This window comes from Schistocerca nitens, chromosome 1, assembly GCF_023898315.1.
Source record: "Schistocerca nitens isolate TAMUIC-IGC-003100 chromosome 1, iqSchNite1.1, whole genome shotgun sequence".
Lineage (NCBI taxonomy): Eukaryota > Metazoa > Arthropoda > Insecta > Orthoptera > Acrididae > Schistocerca > Schistocerca nitens.
In genome coordinates this window covers 658,033,499-658,050,759 of record NC_064614.1, presented here as the reverse complement: position 1 = coordinate 658,050,759, position 17,261 = coordinate 658,033,499, and the positions used below count along the sequence as shown (strand labels likewise).

The 17,261-nt window shown below is 45.4% G+C and overlaps 1 protein-coding gene and 2 non-coding genes across 3 annotated transcripts in view; all 3 read right to left on the bottom strand.

The window, feature by feature from the left end:
• LOC126193947 (tubulin alpha chain-like) overlaps positions 1 to 17,261 on the bottom strand; it is a 58,083-nt gene that overhangs the window by 29,654 nt on the left and 11,168 nt on the right. Inside the window, exon 3 of the mRNA XM_049932731.1 lies at positions 11,077 to 11,378. Within this exon, the coding sequence (XP_049788688.1) occupies positions 11,077 to 11,378 (302 nt within the window). The remainder of the gene's footprint in view (positions 1 to 11,076; positions 11,379 to 17,261) is intronic.
• Trnas-aga (transfer RNA serine (anticodon AGA)) lies at positions 3,094 to 3,168 on the bottom strand. The gene has a single exon. It is a non-coding gene; the product is annotated as a tRNA-Ser (tRNA).
• Trnaf-aaa (transfer RNA phenylalanine (anticodon AAA)) lies at positions 3,696 to 3,770 on the bottom strand. The gene has a single exon. It is a non-coding gene; the product is annotated as a tRNA-Phe (tRNA).

The following is a 17,261-nucleotide window of genomic DNA, read 5'->3' as shown; positions in this document are numbered from 1 at the left end:
AAGATTAGGAAAATGTTTCGTAGTGAGTGATACGACTGTATAATTATGTACAGTATACACTCAAGGCCTAGGTTTTCTTTGAAAATTAATGTATTTTTGGATTTAATAAAGTATATCCTGTATGTTTTAAAATTGTATCTTTCGGTTTAATAAAATACAGTACGGTATATACCCTATGTTTTCAAAATAAATAAAAAACATAATAAATGAATAAAATAAATTTCAGACACCCAATAATCCGGCACTTTCGTTAATCCGGCACCCATATGTGCCAGGAATGGCCGGACTAGCGAGAGTCTAGTGTACTCTACAACTTGCCGTTTCTCTAGATTTTACATTTTATTATATTGTTTCTTATCAGTCACCCACGCTTCATGATTATCCAAAATAATTCCTTCAAAAATTAAATAATATAGTTTTCTTAAATGTCTTTTCTGATCAACTAACACTATCAGTTATTGTGTTGTACTTAGTTCCTGGTTAACTAGATCAGTTATGTCCTTCTCACAACGAAGTTCTTTATTATATGTTAACTCAGATACTTAAGTCTCTCACTGCCCTTTATAATATTTCTGTTAACGTCTAGATGATGCACTTCTTATAATACAAGACGATATTTTCTCAAATCCTATTTCAAATTCCAATCGTCTGAACCATTCGCCAAGGTTACTCATCGTGTAGTTACTATTTTACGTACCAGTTGCTATTATTAACCGCTAACCTGGAAAGGCGCGAATGATGAGCCGGTATCGTCGTCGCTAACATAACGTCGGCCTATGTACATTATTACGAGAAACAAATTTTGAATGAGGTTGGAGAGAGACATTAGCTCTTATAGAAATAGTTTTGTTGTTTCATATTATCCAGAAAATCTGTTCCGATTTTTCACAGAGGTCAGCGGGTTCATATGCAACTCTATTTTTTAAAGCTGTTCGCTGTTGGTCTGGAGAACGTTTTGGACAATTCGAGCGAGTGATTTGGCCACCCAAATCGCCCGACATGAATACCTTTAAACATCTATGGGACATAATCGACAGCTGAGTTAGTGCACAAAACCCTGCACCGGCAACACTTTCGCAATTACGGACGGCTGTAGAGGCAGTATTTCTGCGGAGGACTTGCAACGACTTGTTGAGTCCAGGCCACGTTGAGTTTGCTATATTAGGCCGGGCGATAGCAGGTCCGACGCGATATGACTTTCGTCACTTCAGAGCATAGAGCCTCACCGCGCAGCGCAGAGTACAGTTCGTGCTCTAGATCGCAGTTACAACACACAGTCCAATTTTGTTCGGCGAATCCGCGAACCACTCTCATACCGCAGTATATTCCATTCGTATCTGTTATTGAGCACAGTTGTGAAATTCAGTACCTTGTGGCAATATTAGTCTATGTTTGACATATAAAATAAAACCGTTGATTTTAAAAGATATAATGGAGCATTGGTTTAAAGGCGTTTCAATAAAATCTTGCATCCAAATTTCAAAGGCGATGTGGCCGGAAGATGCAGCATCGACCTCAAAGATCTCCGATCAGTTCTACGAGTATCAAGAAGGTGATGTAAATACATCAAGCACCTTGATTTCCAGCAGGAAGATATCTAATGACTCACTAAAGGTGAAAAAAAAGAAAGTATAACGAATCTTTCATCAATCTCGGATTTGTTGGTTCTAAAGGCTCACTTCTCTGCTTGTTATGAGGCAATCTTATGACTGAGTTCTGTAGACGTGCAACTCTTCGTCTACAACAAATCGACAGCCACTAATGTCTTGCTTTATGGCGCCAACAATATGGAAATCGCATGGGGAGGTATCGGGACTGTATGGAGGATGCGCAAGTGCTTCCCAGCGAAACTTCTGCAGCGTACTCGAAAAAACCTTGGCAATGGGTGGGCAAGCTCACATCTCTTCAACAAAGCATCGACCGCCTTGTCTCAAGGGGGGAGGGGGGGGGGTAAATGTATTAACAGTTATGGCAATTACTTTCAAAGTAATTAACAGTTTAATTACTTTTTTCCATCTGTCTCATTTGATGCCCCTCATATCTTCACTCTATCATAGCACAATCTATCCCTATACTCCAAACACAGAGATGATTTCTTCGTATACACGACACAAGCGGAATATAGTGTCACTGCGTAGCAAATAGTTGTTCCGTACAGCACCATTGTGTTTAAAATATACAGCCGCTTACGTTGTCTCGAGTTACTTCTGTTCTAATGAGGCATGTATAATTTATGGAAATAAGTGTAAAGAAATAACAGGTCGGAGTGAAAAACGCAGAGCTAGACATAATTTTTGCGTAGAGAAAGAAAGAGTACTATGGACATTTATAATGATAACTCATCTGGTTAATTGATCGGTCGTAATATTAAGAGGTGAACGTCAAATATTGAAGTATTTTTAAAATTAATTATACAATGAGGCCAATAAATTATATATAATTCGAAAGGTACTTTGCCATAGAGGTGGACAAAAAAATCATGTGTTTATACATCCATTAAGAGAGGTAAAAAGAAGTGGACGTACACTCATGAGGAAAGAGAAAACTTTTCCTTTGTCTTTCGCATTGCTACCAACTTCTTTGGTTGAAGTGTACTTCCTGGGCTAGTAGGTTTTCTATTTCCAATATTTATTTTGTGCAATGCGTACGCTTTTTATGAAAGCCAACAGGATGGTCCTTTTGCCTCTATCAAATGCTTCTTCGTAATCAATGAAAGCAAAGTGTGTCTCAATCTGTGTAACTAGAAAACAGTACGTCGCCTATTCGAGGTCGACCCATTCTAAACACTCATTATTCTTCAAATAACATGGTCTTTATCGCATTTTCCGGTTTTGTGTTAAAATATTTTTATTCGTCGCCTAAAACAATCATAAGATCCGTATAATAAGGGAAGTCAGAAGTCATACTCATTCAAAACGAAGACAATAAAAATTACGAGCTTTTTTTCAAATTTTCTGGAAACGGTGGCAAATGACCCCAAAGATACTCTTACAGAAAAATAAGCGAAATAATGACACCAATATACAAGAATGAGATTTTCACTCTACAGCGGAGTGTGTGCTGATATGAAACTTCCTGGCAGATTAAAACTGTGTGCCCGACCGAGACTCGAACTCGGGACCTTTGCCTTTCTTGGGCAAGTGCTCTACCAACTGAGCTACCGAAGCACGACTCACGGCCGGTACCCACAGCTTTACTTCTGCCAGTACCTCGTCTCCTACCTTCCAAATTTTACAGAAGCTCTCCTGCGAAACATGCAGAACTAGCACTCCTGAAAGAAAGGATATTGCGGAGACATGGCTTAGCCACAGCCTGGGGGATGTTTCCAGAATGAGATTTTCACTCTGCAGCGGAGTGTGCGCTGATATGAAACTTCCTGGCAGATTAAAACTGTGTGCCCGACCGAGACTCGAACTCGGGACCTTTGCCTTTCGTGGGCAAGTGCTCTACCAACTGAGCTACCGAAGCACGACTCACGCCCGGTACCCACAGCTTTACTTCTGCCAGTACCTCGTCTCCTACCTTCCAAACTTTACAGAAGCTCTCCTGCGAACCATGCAGAACTAGCACTCCTGAAAGAAAGGATATTGCGGAGACATGGCTTAGCCACAGCCTGGGGGATGTTTCCAGAATGAGATTTTCACTCAGCAGCGGAGTGTGCGCTGATATGAAACTTCCTGGCAGATTAAAACTGTGTGCCCGACCGAGACTCGAACTCGGGACCTTTGCCTTTTTTGGGCAAGTGCTCTACCAACTGAGCTACCGAAGCACGACTCACGCCCGGTACCCACAGCTTTACTTCTGCCAGTACCTCGTCTCCTACCTTCCAAACTTTACAGAAGCTCTCCTGCGAACCATGCAGAACTAGCACTCCTGAAAGAAAGGATATTGCGGAGACATGGCTTAGCCACAGCCTGGGGGATGTTTCCAGAATGAGATTTTCACTCAGCAGCGGAGTGTGCGCTGATATGAAACTTCCTGGCAGATTAAAACTGTGTGCCCGACCGAGACACGAACTCGGGAACTTTGCCTTTCGGGGGCAAGTGCTCTACCAACTGAGCTACCGAAGCACGACTAACGCCCGCTATCCACAGCTTTACTTCTGCCAGTACCTCTGTAAAGTTTGGAAGGTAGGAGACGAGGTACTGGCAGAAGTAAAGCTGTGGGTACCGGGCGTGAGTCGTGCTTCGGTAGCTCAGTTGGTAGAGCACTTGCCCGCGAAAGGCAAAGGTCCCGAGTTCGAGTCTCGGTCGGGCACACAGTTTTAATCTACCAGGAAGTTTCACCAATTAACAACGTTATTTACAGATATCATTACTAAGATATCTTGATTTCTACTGCTGACATCATCATCGACCTAGCAATTGTCACATTGTAGGTGCCCGGTATGGTTGTGTTACTGTAAATGAACCAAATAAACATGAACGTCCCTAGAATGAGATTCCGAAAAACGTTGTTACTTGTCAATTCTACCACAGAACCCGATTGGTACGGAGGGCACAAGTTGTCAGCACTTCAATTTTCGATGTTCACTGATTGCAGATTTTAATTAGTGGAAGAGAAGGTATTATCAGAGCTATGAATGAAACATCTAGTACGTTTTACCACTCTTAACGGCTACGTACACACATGATGATGTCTTTGTACACATCTATGGCAAAGTGCCTTTCGAATTACATAAGTTTCATTGGCCTCCTTGTATAGTTAATATAAAAAATCGTTACTTCAATTTTCGTGTTCACGTATTAATATTATGATACAATATAATAATTTTTGAGATCTGTAAAATGTCGTTAAAATCAGTACACAAGCTTAATGTTTTTCGCCAGCAATGCTTGAGGCGAATTTTGAAAATCATTTATCGCGACCACGTTTCAAATGATGTGGTGAGAAGTGATCTACGCAGCCTGCACAGAACCGTTGTTGGAATAATACTGAAGCTTGCAGATATGTTCTACTCATGAATAATGGAAGAACCCACAAAGTAACGTTATTATGGAAACCAACGGATCGATACAGAAGTAGAGGAAGAGTACGTAACGCCTGTTAACCAATTTTCTCAAAGGATAGTCAATGCATGGTCATGAATTTGAAGGAAGCTGAAAAGCAGGTAGCTGATCGAGTTCTATGAAGGAAAGTTGTTGTCCAGTTTGCTACTTAACATTGGAGGAAGTAAGTCTAAGTATGTAAGAAGGAGACTGAATTTGGACTCTAAATATCGCCTATGATCAAGAGATAAAGTTAAATGTGGAACATAAATGCTTGATATAAACGACACAGAGGGGTTATCTCGTGGTTTAAAAGAAAAAAAAATGAAAGAAAATATATTACTTCACTGAATTATGGTGTATAAATCTGACATAGCTCTTCCTTCCTTATAACATTTTACTGTTGCAGTGTACAGCGTATGAATTTGCATACAACCGTAAGGAAATCTGAAGTTGTTCATTTTTTTTATATAATTAAATGCTAAATGTACTCCTGAGATTTATTTTGTCGTTCTCTTACAGGCACCATTACCGGCCGCGGTGGTCTAGCGGTTCTAGGCGCTCAGTCCGAAGCCGCGCGGCCGCTACGGTCGCAGGTTCAAATCCTGCCTCGGGCATGGATGTGTGTGATGTCCTTAGGTTAGTTAGGTTTAAGTAGTTCTAAGTTCTATGGGACTGATGACCACAGATGTTAAGTCCTATAGTGCTCAGAGCCATTTGAACCATTTGAACAGGCACCATTTCACGATTAAATAATAATAACCTTTAGGTAACGTCCAGGAAACAAATTATATCGGATAATGACAGTATCATATCGAGGCACTGCAGTGTGGATATAAAGTTCTGATTTCTTTGGAAATGACACATGCAGCTTTACTAGCAAACAAATAAACGAACAAGTTAACTAATTAGTTTTCCGCGTTGCACATTAGTTGTCAAGGGCCTATTTAAAAGCAGTAAATTATTTAGTGGAAAAGAAAGAACAAGTAGCCTAGATTTTTTAAAAACATTCTGCCGGCCGCGGTGGTCTCGCGGTTCTAGGTGTGCAGTCCGGAACCGTGCGACTGCTACGGTCGCAGGTTCGAATCCTGCCTCGGGCATGGATGTGTGTGATGTCCTTAGGTTAGTTAGGTTTAAGTAGTTCTAAGTTCTAGGGGACTTATGACCACAGCAGTTGAGTCCCATAGTGCTCAGAGCCATTTAAAAACATTCTTTCCGTGGTACTTCCAAAAGCTACACACGAGAAGCTAGAAACGGAGATGTATTTCATGTTATTTCAGTATGATGTATGAGATTCTCTGGCCTGGAGGCGAGGCAAAAATTGAATTTCTCAGTGTCTTGTCTCGTAACAGTATCAAGAGTTATTTCACTGTGCAGTCACATTAATGCGACCACCTGCCAAAAGCCTAAACAACCACCTTCGCATCATGGACCGCTGCGAGACGTGCAGGAAGTGAGTCAGTGGGGTTCTGGAGGAAGGTACCAACAGGGATTGGAGCCATGCCAACTCCAGCGGCGTGGTCATCTGCGCCAGGTTTCTCGTTGAGGGTCCATGGCGCGAACAGCCCAATCGAGATGGTTCCACATATTCTAAACTGAATTTAAACCTGGGAAGTTTGGTGGCCAGGTGAGTACGGAAACCACGCACACTGCGAGCTGCTTGACACGTTGTATTCTCCTGCTGGGAGATTCCATCGTGCCAAGGAAAAACAAACTACATGTTGAGGTGGGCATGGTACCCAGATGTAGATGCATCCTTGTGTTCATTCATTGGACCCTCCAGAATGAGAAAATCACCCAGGGAATGCCACGTAAACATTTCCCGGACTATAACTCTCTTCGCTCCGGCCTGGAACCTTCCGACGATTGTTACAAGGTGTTTGCTCTGAGACGTTTCACGTCGCACGCGCCAACAGCCATTTCCGATGTAGGATAAAACGTGATTCATCTGAAAAGGCCACCTGTCGTCATTCGGTAGACGTCCAGTTGCGCTCGTCGACAATGAACAGATGTCAGCATTGGTGCATGAAGCAGGCACTTGCTGCAGAGGCCCAGAAGCAGCAACGTTAGCTGAACAGTCGTTGAGGAGACACTGTTTGTAGCCCTTTGGTCCATCTGGGCGGTCAGTTGCTCAGCAACTGCAAACCTGTTCGCCCGTACACATTTCCGCACCCATCGTTCGCCGCTGTCATCTACGGCCAGTGGTGCAGCCGGTTTTGGATAGCGCCATTTTGCCATGTACAGTAGACTTTCACCCTGACGGCAAGCTAACAGTTTACAAACTTAGCCGTTCCGGAAATGGTTTCAGCATTGGTCCGAAAGCCGAAGATCATGCCTTCTTGTACGTCCGCACTGCGACAACGATTGCACTGCTTTCCGCGTCCCATTCCCCCCCCCCCCCCCCCGCCCCCCAGACACGGTGTATACAGTGGAGAGCCAAAGAAACTGATACACCTGTCTAATATCGCAAGGATCGTCGCGAGCACGCACAAGTGCCCCTACACGACGTGGCATGGACTCGACTAATGTCTGGAGTGATGCTGGAGGGAATAGACACCATGAATCCTGCGGGGCTGACCATAAATCCGAAGATTACCAGGTGGTGGAGATTTCTTCTGAATAGCAGGTTGCATGGCATCCCAGATATGCTCAATAATGTTCATGCCTGGGGAGTTTGGAGGTCAGCGGAAGTGTTCAAACTCAGAGTGTTCTTGAAGCCCCTCTGTAGCAGTTCTGGACGTGTGAGGTGTCGCATTGTCCTGTTGAAATTGCCCTAATCCGTCGTAAGGCACAATGGACGTGAATGGATGCAGGTGATCAGAGAGGATGCTTACGTACGTGTCACCTGTCAGAGTAGTATCTATACGTACCAGGGGCCCCATATCACTCCAACTACATATGCCCCACATCATTACAGAGCCTCCAGCAGGTTTAACAGTCCCCTGCTGACATGCAGGTACTTTGGATTAATGAGGTTATATCCATACTCGCACACGTTCATCCGCTCAACGGAGTTTGAAACGAGACTCATCCGACCAAGCAACATGTTTCCAGTCATGAACAGTCCAGTGTTGGTGTTGAGGGGCCCAGGCGAGGAGTAAAGCTTTGTGTTGTGCAGTCATCAAGGGTACACGAGTGGGCCTTCGGCTCCGAACGCCCATATCGATGATGTTTCGTTGAATGCTTCACACGCTGACGCTTGTTGATGGCCCGGCATTGAAATCTGCAGCAATTTGCGGAAGGGTTGTACTTCCGTCACGTTGAATGATTCTCTTCAGTCGTAGTTGGTCCCGTTCTTGCTAGATCTTTTTCCGGTCGTAGCAATGTCGGAGATTTGATGTTTTACCGGATTCCTGATATTCACGGTACACTCGTGAAATGGTCGTACTGGAGAATCCCCACTTCACCGATACCTTGGAGATGCTGTGTCCCATCGCTCGTGCGCTGACCGTAACACCACGTTCAAACTCACTTAAATCTTGATAACCTGCCATTGTAGCAGCAGTAACCTATTTAACAACTGCGCCAGATACTTGTTGTCTTATATAGACGTTGCCGATGGTAGTACCGTATTCAGTCTGTTTACATATAACTGTAATTGAATACACATGCCTTTGGCGCTTCAGTGAATATATCCAACACTGTTAGTGCTGCCACCTGTGAATGGTTATTGCACGATCACGTCGAACATAGGTGGTGGTCAGATTAATGTGGTCGCTGTAGTGAAAGAAAAGAAGATGCCAATGAATAATTAGATAGGTTTATCGAAACAAAAAGAAACGTATGTTATTTTGTTGCTCTCTTATTGATTCTGACTGGCACAGAGCATAATGTATGGTGGCCAATCTTAGTTTAAATATTACATTATTGCTAGTTGGCAAGGCGACAAGCTACAGATCCTTAAATGGACATGGGAGCCAGCGATATGCTCTACACTAAGCAAACATGAGCTAACAGCACAATGGCTACCATATCCTAGTTTCGCCACTGCTCTTTGCACGTTGAAGGAGGAGTACTCATAGAAACAAGAAGTGACAGCAACGTTAGTTCTGTCAGAAGTAATACGTTTACATTTAGATGGATACTCTGCAAATCATACTTAAGTGCCTGGCAGAGGACTCTTCGAACCATCTTCACAATAATTCTCTGTATTCTACTTTCGAACAGCGTGTGGAAAAAAACGAACAGCTATATCTTTCGGTGGGAGCTCTGATTTCCCTTATTTTATTGTGAAGATAATTTATTCCTATGTGGGTCGGCGTTAGTAAAATATTTTCGCATTCGGAGAAGAAAGTTGGTGACTGAAATTTCGTGAAAAGATCCCGTCGCAACGATAAACGCCTTTGTTTTAATTATGTTCAATGCAAATCCTGTACCTTGTCAGTGACACTCTGTCCTCTGTTTCTCGATAATACAAACATGCCTCTCTTCTATGAACTTTCTCGACATATTCCGTTAATCCTTTCTGGTAAGGATCGCACACCGCGTAGCAGTACTCCAAAAGAGGACGGACAAGTATAGTGTAGGTAGTCTAGTAGATCTGTTGCATCTTCTTGCTGTTCTGACAAGAATTCGCAGTCTTTGGTTCGCCTTCCGCACAACATTTTATATGCGTTCTTACCAATTTAAGTTGTCATAATCGTAATTCCTAAATATTTAGTTGAATTTACGGGTTTTAGATTTGATTGATTTATAGTGTAACCGAAGTTCAATGCATTCCTTTTAGCAGTCATGTAGCATCCTCAAACTTTTCATTGTTTAGCATCAACTGCCAATTTTCGCACCATAAAGATACCTTTTCTAAATCGGTTAACGGTTTGTGATTTCGTAGACTTTCCCGGCGTAATAACTGCTAATATTCTTCAAGGGTTTGCAGCCAGATCATGTCGTCGCCCAGACACAATATTTCGGCGGACCAACTGGCAGTTCAGAGAAAGGACGATGGGACTTTTGGGCATAGTGTGTATCGGAAACCTACTCACACTGACCGCTATCTTCATGCGACCAGCTGTCATCCATCACACCAACGTATTGGAGTTTTGCGGACTCTGGTGAAAAGAACTTACGCCATTTCTGACGAGGATCATTTGAAAGAAGAACTTGATCATTTGAAGATTATTTTTAAACAGAATGGATATACAACAAATATGCCGTGCTCTTCAGTTTGCTCCGTCACGCGAGCCAATAGAGGATACTTTTGAAGCTGTTGTTTATTTACCTTTTGCGGGAAGTATATCATCAAAAATTTCAATAATTTTAAGAAAATATGATATTAAAAGTGTTTTTACGCCGGTGGCCAGGACTGGAGCCCTTCTTGGCTCAGTTAAAGATAATTTGGGCTTGTGGAAGCCCGGGGTTTACGAAATTCCGTGTCAGTGTGGAAAGAAGTATATTGGTCAAACTATTCGAACTATTCAGGACAGGTGTGTGGAACATCATCGGCACACTCGGTTGTTCCAGCCTGAGAAGTCGGCAGTGGCGGAAGATTGCCTTAACGAAGAACACAGGATGATGTGTGACAAGACACAATTGATCTCTCCTGCTTCTCGCTATTGGGAATGTGTTCTTAAAGAATCCATTGAAATTAGATTATCAAGTAATATTATTAACAGGGATAAAGGTTTTCCTCTAAGTAAGATATGGAATCCGATTTTGTCCCACATTAAACAACAACGGTCTTCTTTTCGATTATTGGATTCTTCCAACTAGTGCTGTTGCGATTTATCGTTTCTGCCGTCTTCTCCCACCGGCGCGCTGCGTGTCTACTTGCGCCAGGAGGCGCTGCCCATCACCTCGCGTACACGCGGTGCTCTGTCCGTGGTGTGTAAAGGTTTCCGTCGTTATGGCTGGAAGTCAGTTCCGGCTACACAGTGAACCTGAAGATGGCGGACAGCTGGTCCGCCGAAATATTGTATTTGGACGACGACATGATCCGGCTGCAAACCCGTGAAGAATATCAGCGGTTAACGGTTTGTTTTGATCTTCTGATGACTTTACTAGCTGATAACCGATGACATCACCTACAAACAACCTAAGACGGCTTCTCAGATTGTCTCCTAATACAAGATGGCGAGTGACGGATACGAACCCTGGGCGAAGGGAAGATGCCGAACTCGATCTTGGGAAGGCGGCCGTAGTCGCGGCAGAGATACTCGAGCATGAGGTTGCCGAATCCGGAGCCGGTGCCGCCGCCGAAGCTGCGGAAGAGCAGGAAGCCGGCGACCGAGGGGCAGGCCTCGGCGACGCGTCGCACGCGGTCCATCACCAGGTCGATCATCTCGCGGCCCAGCCGGTAGTGGCCGCGGGCGTAGCAGTTGGACGCGTCCTCCTTGCCCGTCACCAGCTGCTCCGGGTGGAACAGCCCGCGGTAGCACCCCTTCCTCACCTCGTCTGCGCACACGCACACGCTCACGCTCGGCTGCTGCTTGCTCGCTGGCTTTGCGTTTCGGGCACTCAACTTCGAGGTTATTGGTGCCCATACTACCATTTGTTATATCCCTTGTGATACCCATTCAGTCATTCGTTCATTCACACATCACGGTCCAGAGATTCCATCATGAATGAGAGCCTTCTGCGCGAGGAAAGCCTTAAATAAACCGGGTGACCAAAATGTCAGTATAAATATGAAAACTTAATAAAGATCGGAATAGTGTAGATAGAGAGGTAAAAATTGACGCACATGCTTGGAATGACATGGGGTTTTATTAGAACCAAATAAAAAAACAAAGTATTGCTAGACGCGTGAAAGATCGCTAGCGCGCGTCGTTTGATGATGATCGTGTGCTCAGCCGCCACTTTCGTCATGCTTGGCCTCCCAGGTCCCCAGACCTCAGTCCGTGCGATTATTGGCTTTGGGGTTACCTGAAGTCGCAAGTGTATCGTGATCGACCGACATCTCTAGGGATGCTGAAAGACGACATCCGACGCCAATGCCTCACCATGACTCCGGACATGCTTTACAGGGCTGTTCACAACATTATTCCTCGACTACAGCTATTGCTGAGGCATGATGGTGGACATATTGATCATTTCCTGTAAAGGCCATCATCTTTGCTTTGTCTTACTTTGTTATGCTAATTGTTGCTATTTGATCAGATGAAGCGCCATCTGTCGGACATTTTTTTGAAAGTTTGTATTTTTTTGGTTCTAATAAAACCCCATGTCATTTGAAGCATGTGTGTCAATTTGTATCTCTCCATCTACATTATTCCGTGATTTATTCAGTTTTCAAATTTATACTGACTTTTGCTCACCCGGTACATTAACTGGAGACTACTTCTAAACAACGAACTATGACAGGTGCAAACACCGTCCATCCAAGAAGTTCCGAGACTAATTTTGTTCCTGGCGTATAGGTGACGTCAGGGCAGTAACTACGGTGGTAGCTTGAACTAACAGCTGTAAACAACACATGTGCATTAGCCCGGTCAGTTGTGAGCAGCCGGCCGGTGTGGCCGAGCGGTTCTAGGCACTTCAGTGTGGAACCGCGCGACCGCTACGGTCGCAGGTTCGAATCCTGCCTCGGGCATGCATGTGTGTGATGTCCTTAGGTTAGTTAGGTTTAAGTAGTTCTGAGTTCTAGGGGACTGATGACCTCAGATGTTAAGTCCCATAGTGCTCAGAGCCATTTGATCCATTTTTAGTTGTGAGCAGATAGTGCTAGTTGATGTGTCGTAGATCACAATGGAGCAACAGCTCTAAACCAAGTGTTCCAGGCATTCTCTAGAATGTTTTGAAGAACGTAGAAGTGTGTGAAAAGTTTGTCCTGTACGCCTTGACTCTCGATTAAAAAATAATAATAATAATTATAAAAAGAAGAACGATGCGTGGACGCCAACGGCGGGTTGATTGAAATCCAAAACGCGAACGGGGACTCGATTTTCAGCAGTTTGTGGACGCCTATCGAGGAGACCACATGTTCAACTACCGCCTCCTCTGCAGTCTTTCAGGACGACGGTTTTCCCCAGTACATGTACTGCATTATGACCCGTTCATTACGAGTGCTGCTTTCTCACGACAATTTCGAAGTGCAATTAGAACTGTGACGCATTTTTTTCCAATGAGTTGTGGTAGCGTGTATTGGCTTCGATTACCTGAGCTGCAGGGTGGTTTTTGAGCAGACATCTGTAGCGAACTCTGACATCAAACAATGATAGATTCTCTATGTTTACAGGTAATACACTTTTTAAACTCCTTTTTGTCCAACACCAGCATCTCTTCAGTTGAACGTATTTCCCACCAAAAAGAATAAAGATAGTACCTTACACCCCAGCCTTTTTCCTGCCAGCATGTAGGTGTAGGGTAGATTCTGAGTGTCTGTCGCTAGTTTCGAGTGGTATTACGAAATTTCCTCCCAGCAGGGTAACACCAATTGTATGGTATCGTCAGTTTCTGAATTGTATTGCGATTTTGTTCCACCCTTGTGTAGCACTATGCATATGGGCATGTAATTAGGCCCTATCTTTGTGATCAATTACATATTTAGGATCGATCTTTGCATCAGTTTCCTGACCAAAATACATAAAGTACACTAACCTAGTCATGCTCCCCTGTATCTGGACAGTTTCCATGTATTGTGGGTGCACTTGGGCTTTCCATCCACTAGAATCAGGTCTCGAGTCCCAGAAAGGGGACAGCCATTTTAATTTCATGTCAGTTCCAAGCGCCTCTGGTGGTTTGTGTTAGAGGGGTGCACTTGGGCTTTCCGCCGGCCGGGGTGGCCGAGCGGTTCTAGGCGCTACAGTGTGGAACCGCGCGACCGCTACGGTCGCAGGTTCGAATCCTGCCTCGGGCATGGATGTGTGTGATGTCCTTAGGTTGGTTAGGTTCTAGGGGACTGATGACCTTAGAAGTTAAGTCCCATAGTGCTCAAAGCCATTTGAACCATTTGGGTTTTCCGCCTAGGAGGACCAGGGTTCGAGTCCCAGAAGGGGAACTGCCAATTTTAATTTCCCTCAAATTCCCAGATGGGGGTGGGTTAGAACGTCAGCACAGACCTGGGACTAAAAAATTCCCACGAAATTCGAAATTCACGCCAAAATTCGAAATTCCTGCCAATAGGATAGGTTGAGGGAGAGGCTGGGAGTGGGGGGAGGTGGGAGGGGGAGGAGGGGCCTGGGGCACATGTGCAGCTGACAAAATACATGACGCCACCGGGGGTGGGCGGGGGTAGCGGTGATTAATTGATCATTTTAATTAATTTTCATATCAATTTGATATCAACATTGAGTTAGAAACCCCATCTCCCCACTACTCGGGAATGCCACAAAAACATTCTACAGGCCGTAACACCGCCTCCTGTGGCCTGGAGCAATTTCCTCTCAGACATTTCATGCAGCACAAACGTGTTTCATCTGGGAAGGCCGCCTGTAGTCACTCAGTAGAAGTCCAGATGCAGTCATGCTGTGCAAATTCAAGCCTTTTTCCCTGATGAAGAGCAATCAGAGATGGGTGCACGAACCAGGCGCCTGCTGTGGAGGCCCATATGCAGCAAGATTTGCTGAACAATCATTCGGGAGACACTGTTGATAGCCGCTTGATTCAGTTGGAAGGTACACTGCTCAACAGTTGCACATCTATTCGTCCATACACATATCCGTGGCCATCGTTCACCAGTGTCATCTATGGCCCATTGTGCACCATAATTGCCTCGATGCCAGTGTTGGACAGCGCCGTTCTGCCGTCCACGGTACACTTTAATCACGGTGGCTCGCGAACAGTTTACAAACTTAGCCGGTTCGGAAATACACTCCTGGAAATGGAAAAAAGAACACATTGACACCGGTGTGTCAGACCCACCATACTTGCTCCGGACACTGCGAGACGACTGTACAAGCAATGATCACACGCACGGCACAGCGGACACACCAGGAACCGCGGTGTTGGCCGTCGAATGGCGCTAGCTGCGCAGCATTTGTGCACCGCCGCCGTCAGTGTCAGCCAGTTTGCCGTGGCATACGGAGCTCCATCGCAGTCTTTAACACTGGTAGCATGCCGCGACAGCGTGGACGTGAACCGTATGTGCAGTTGACGGACTTTGAGCGAGGGCGTATAGTGGGCATGCGGGAGGCCGGGTGGACGTACCGCCGAATTGCTCAACACGTGGGGCGTGAGGTCTCCACAGTACATCGATGTTGTCGCCAGTGGTCGGCGGAAGGTGCACGTGCCCGTCGACCTGGGACTGGACCGCAGCGACGCACGGATGCACGCCAAGACCGTAGGATCCTACGCAGTGCCGTAGGGGACCGCACCGCCACTTCCCAGCAAATTAGGGACACTGTTGCTCCTGGGGTATCGGCGAGGACCATTCGCAACCGTCTCCATGAAGCTGGGCTACGGTCCCGCACACCGTTAGGCCGTCTTGCGCTCACGCCCCAACATCGTGCAGCCCGCCTCCAGTGGAGTCGCGACAGGCGTGAATGGAGGGACGAATGGAGACGTGTCGTCTTCAGCGATGAGAGTCGCTTCTGCCTTGGTGCCAATGATGGTCGTATGCGTGTTTGGCGCCGTGCAGGTGAGCGCCACAATCAGGACTGCATACGACCGAGGCACACAGGGCCAACACCCGGCATCATGGTGTGGGGAGCGATCTCCTACACTGGCCGTACACCACTGGTGATCGTCGAGGGGACACTGAATAGTGCACGGTACATCCAAACCGTCATCGAACCCATCGTTCTACCATTCCTAGACCGGCAAGGGAACTTGCTGTTCCAACAGGACAATGCACGTCCGCATGTATCCCGTGCCACCCAACGTGCTCTAGAAGGTGTAAGTCAACTACCCTGGCCAGCAAGATCTCCGGATCTGTCCCCCATTGAGCATGTTTGGGACTGGATGAAGCGTCGTCTCACGCGGTCTGCACGTCCAGCACGAACGCTGGTCCAACTGAGGCGCCAGGTGGAAATGGCATGGCAAGCCGTTCCACAGGACTACATCCAGCATCTCTACGATCGTCTCCATGGGAGAATAGCAGCCTGCATTGCTGCGAAAGGTGGATATACACTGTACTAGTGCCGACATTGTGCATGCTCTGTTGCCTGTGTCTATGTGCCTGTGGTTCTGTCAGTGTGATCATGTGATGTATCTGACCCCAGGAATGTGTCAATAAAGTTTCCCCTTCCTGGGACAATGAATTCACGGTGTTCTTATTTCAATTTCCAGGAGTGTACTTCCAACCTTGGCCTGAAAGCCAATGAGCATGCCCTTTTGGACGTCAGATAAATTGCTCCGTTTCCGCATTATGACAATGACTTCACTGTTTTTCTTGTCCGCCTGACACGCGCTATATACCCTCCACTCCACTGCTCCTACTGCAACCTACAATCTGTGAGCGGTTATTGCACATTGACCTCGAACGTAAGCGGTGGCCACGTTAATGTGACTGGACCATGTATCACTAAGCTGTTATTTTTGGCTAATACGTCAAAGAAAGCATTTACGTAACCCTACACAGCCTACGATCAGCTGTCTGTGTATTAGAAAGGCCATATCTGTTTAATTCAAACACTAGATTTATGCGGAATTTACATCTCTGAGATCAAATATTCCGATAAATTGTATAAGGGGTTACGTACTGATAAGGAATTCTAATAGTATGTGTATAAATATACAGCAATTTTCTATTTCTTGCCTGATGTTTGATAGGAACCTATTACATACATAACTGAAGTGCCCAACACGTACCTGTGGGGTAGTGCTCGACTCGAGGTAAGCCGGTTCTAATCATGGCGGTGGGTGAAATTTTCACTTCCAGCATTTGGCAGGCAATGGGAGGAGAAGTGGTGGTTTAAAATTTCTGATCACCAGTCGTTGAGCCAATATGCTGGGTTAAGTGTTTCATGAAGTGAGGGCATGAGACACTGTTGATGATGATTCGTCCGTCCGTCGAATGGCGTCTTTAAATTTCACGATTCCCTGGTCCTATTCGAGAGGAGTAGCCTATTAGCTGGCACCGCGTTTTACCCTCTTCCTTCTCTCGTCACGTCCAACACGAACATGGAACTACACTACACACACAACCGTTACAGTCACCTACACTTAACAGTTACATTTCCGCACATGGCTCTCCTACTTCTCGAAGGAATGATGCCTGCAGTTGCGAAGTATAGAGAAAACCTTTCCAAGTAGACCTCTCCTTCATGGTCTCCTAGCCATTCACGCCAGACGATTTCACGTACTCACATATTATAGACTTCCGTACCAGTATATAAACGTCCATACCGAACCTTATACACAGATGCATTGTCTACAAGGAAATAATTTGTATTTCCA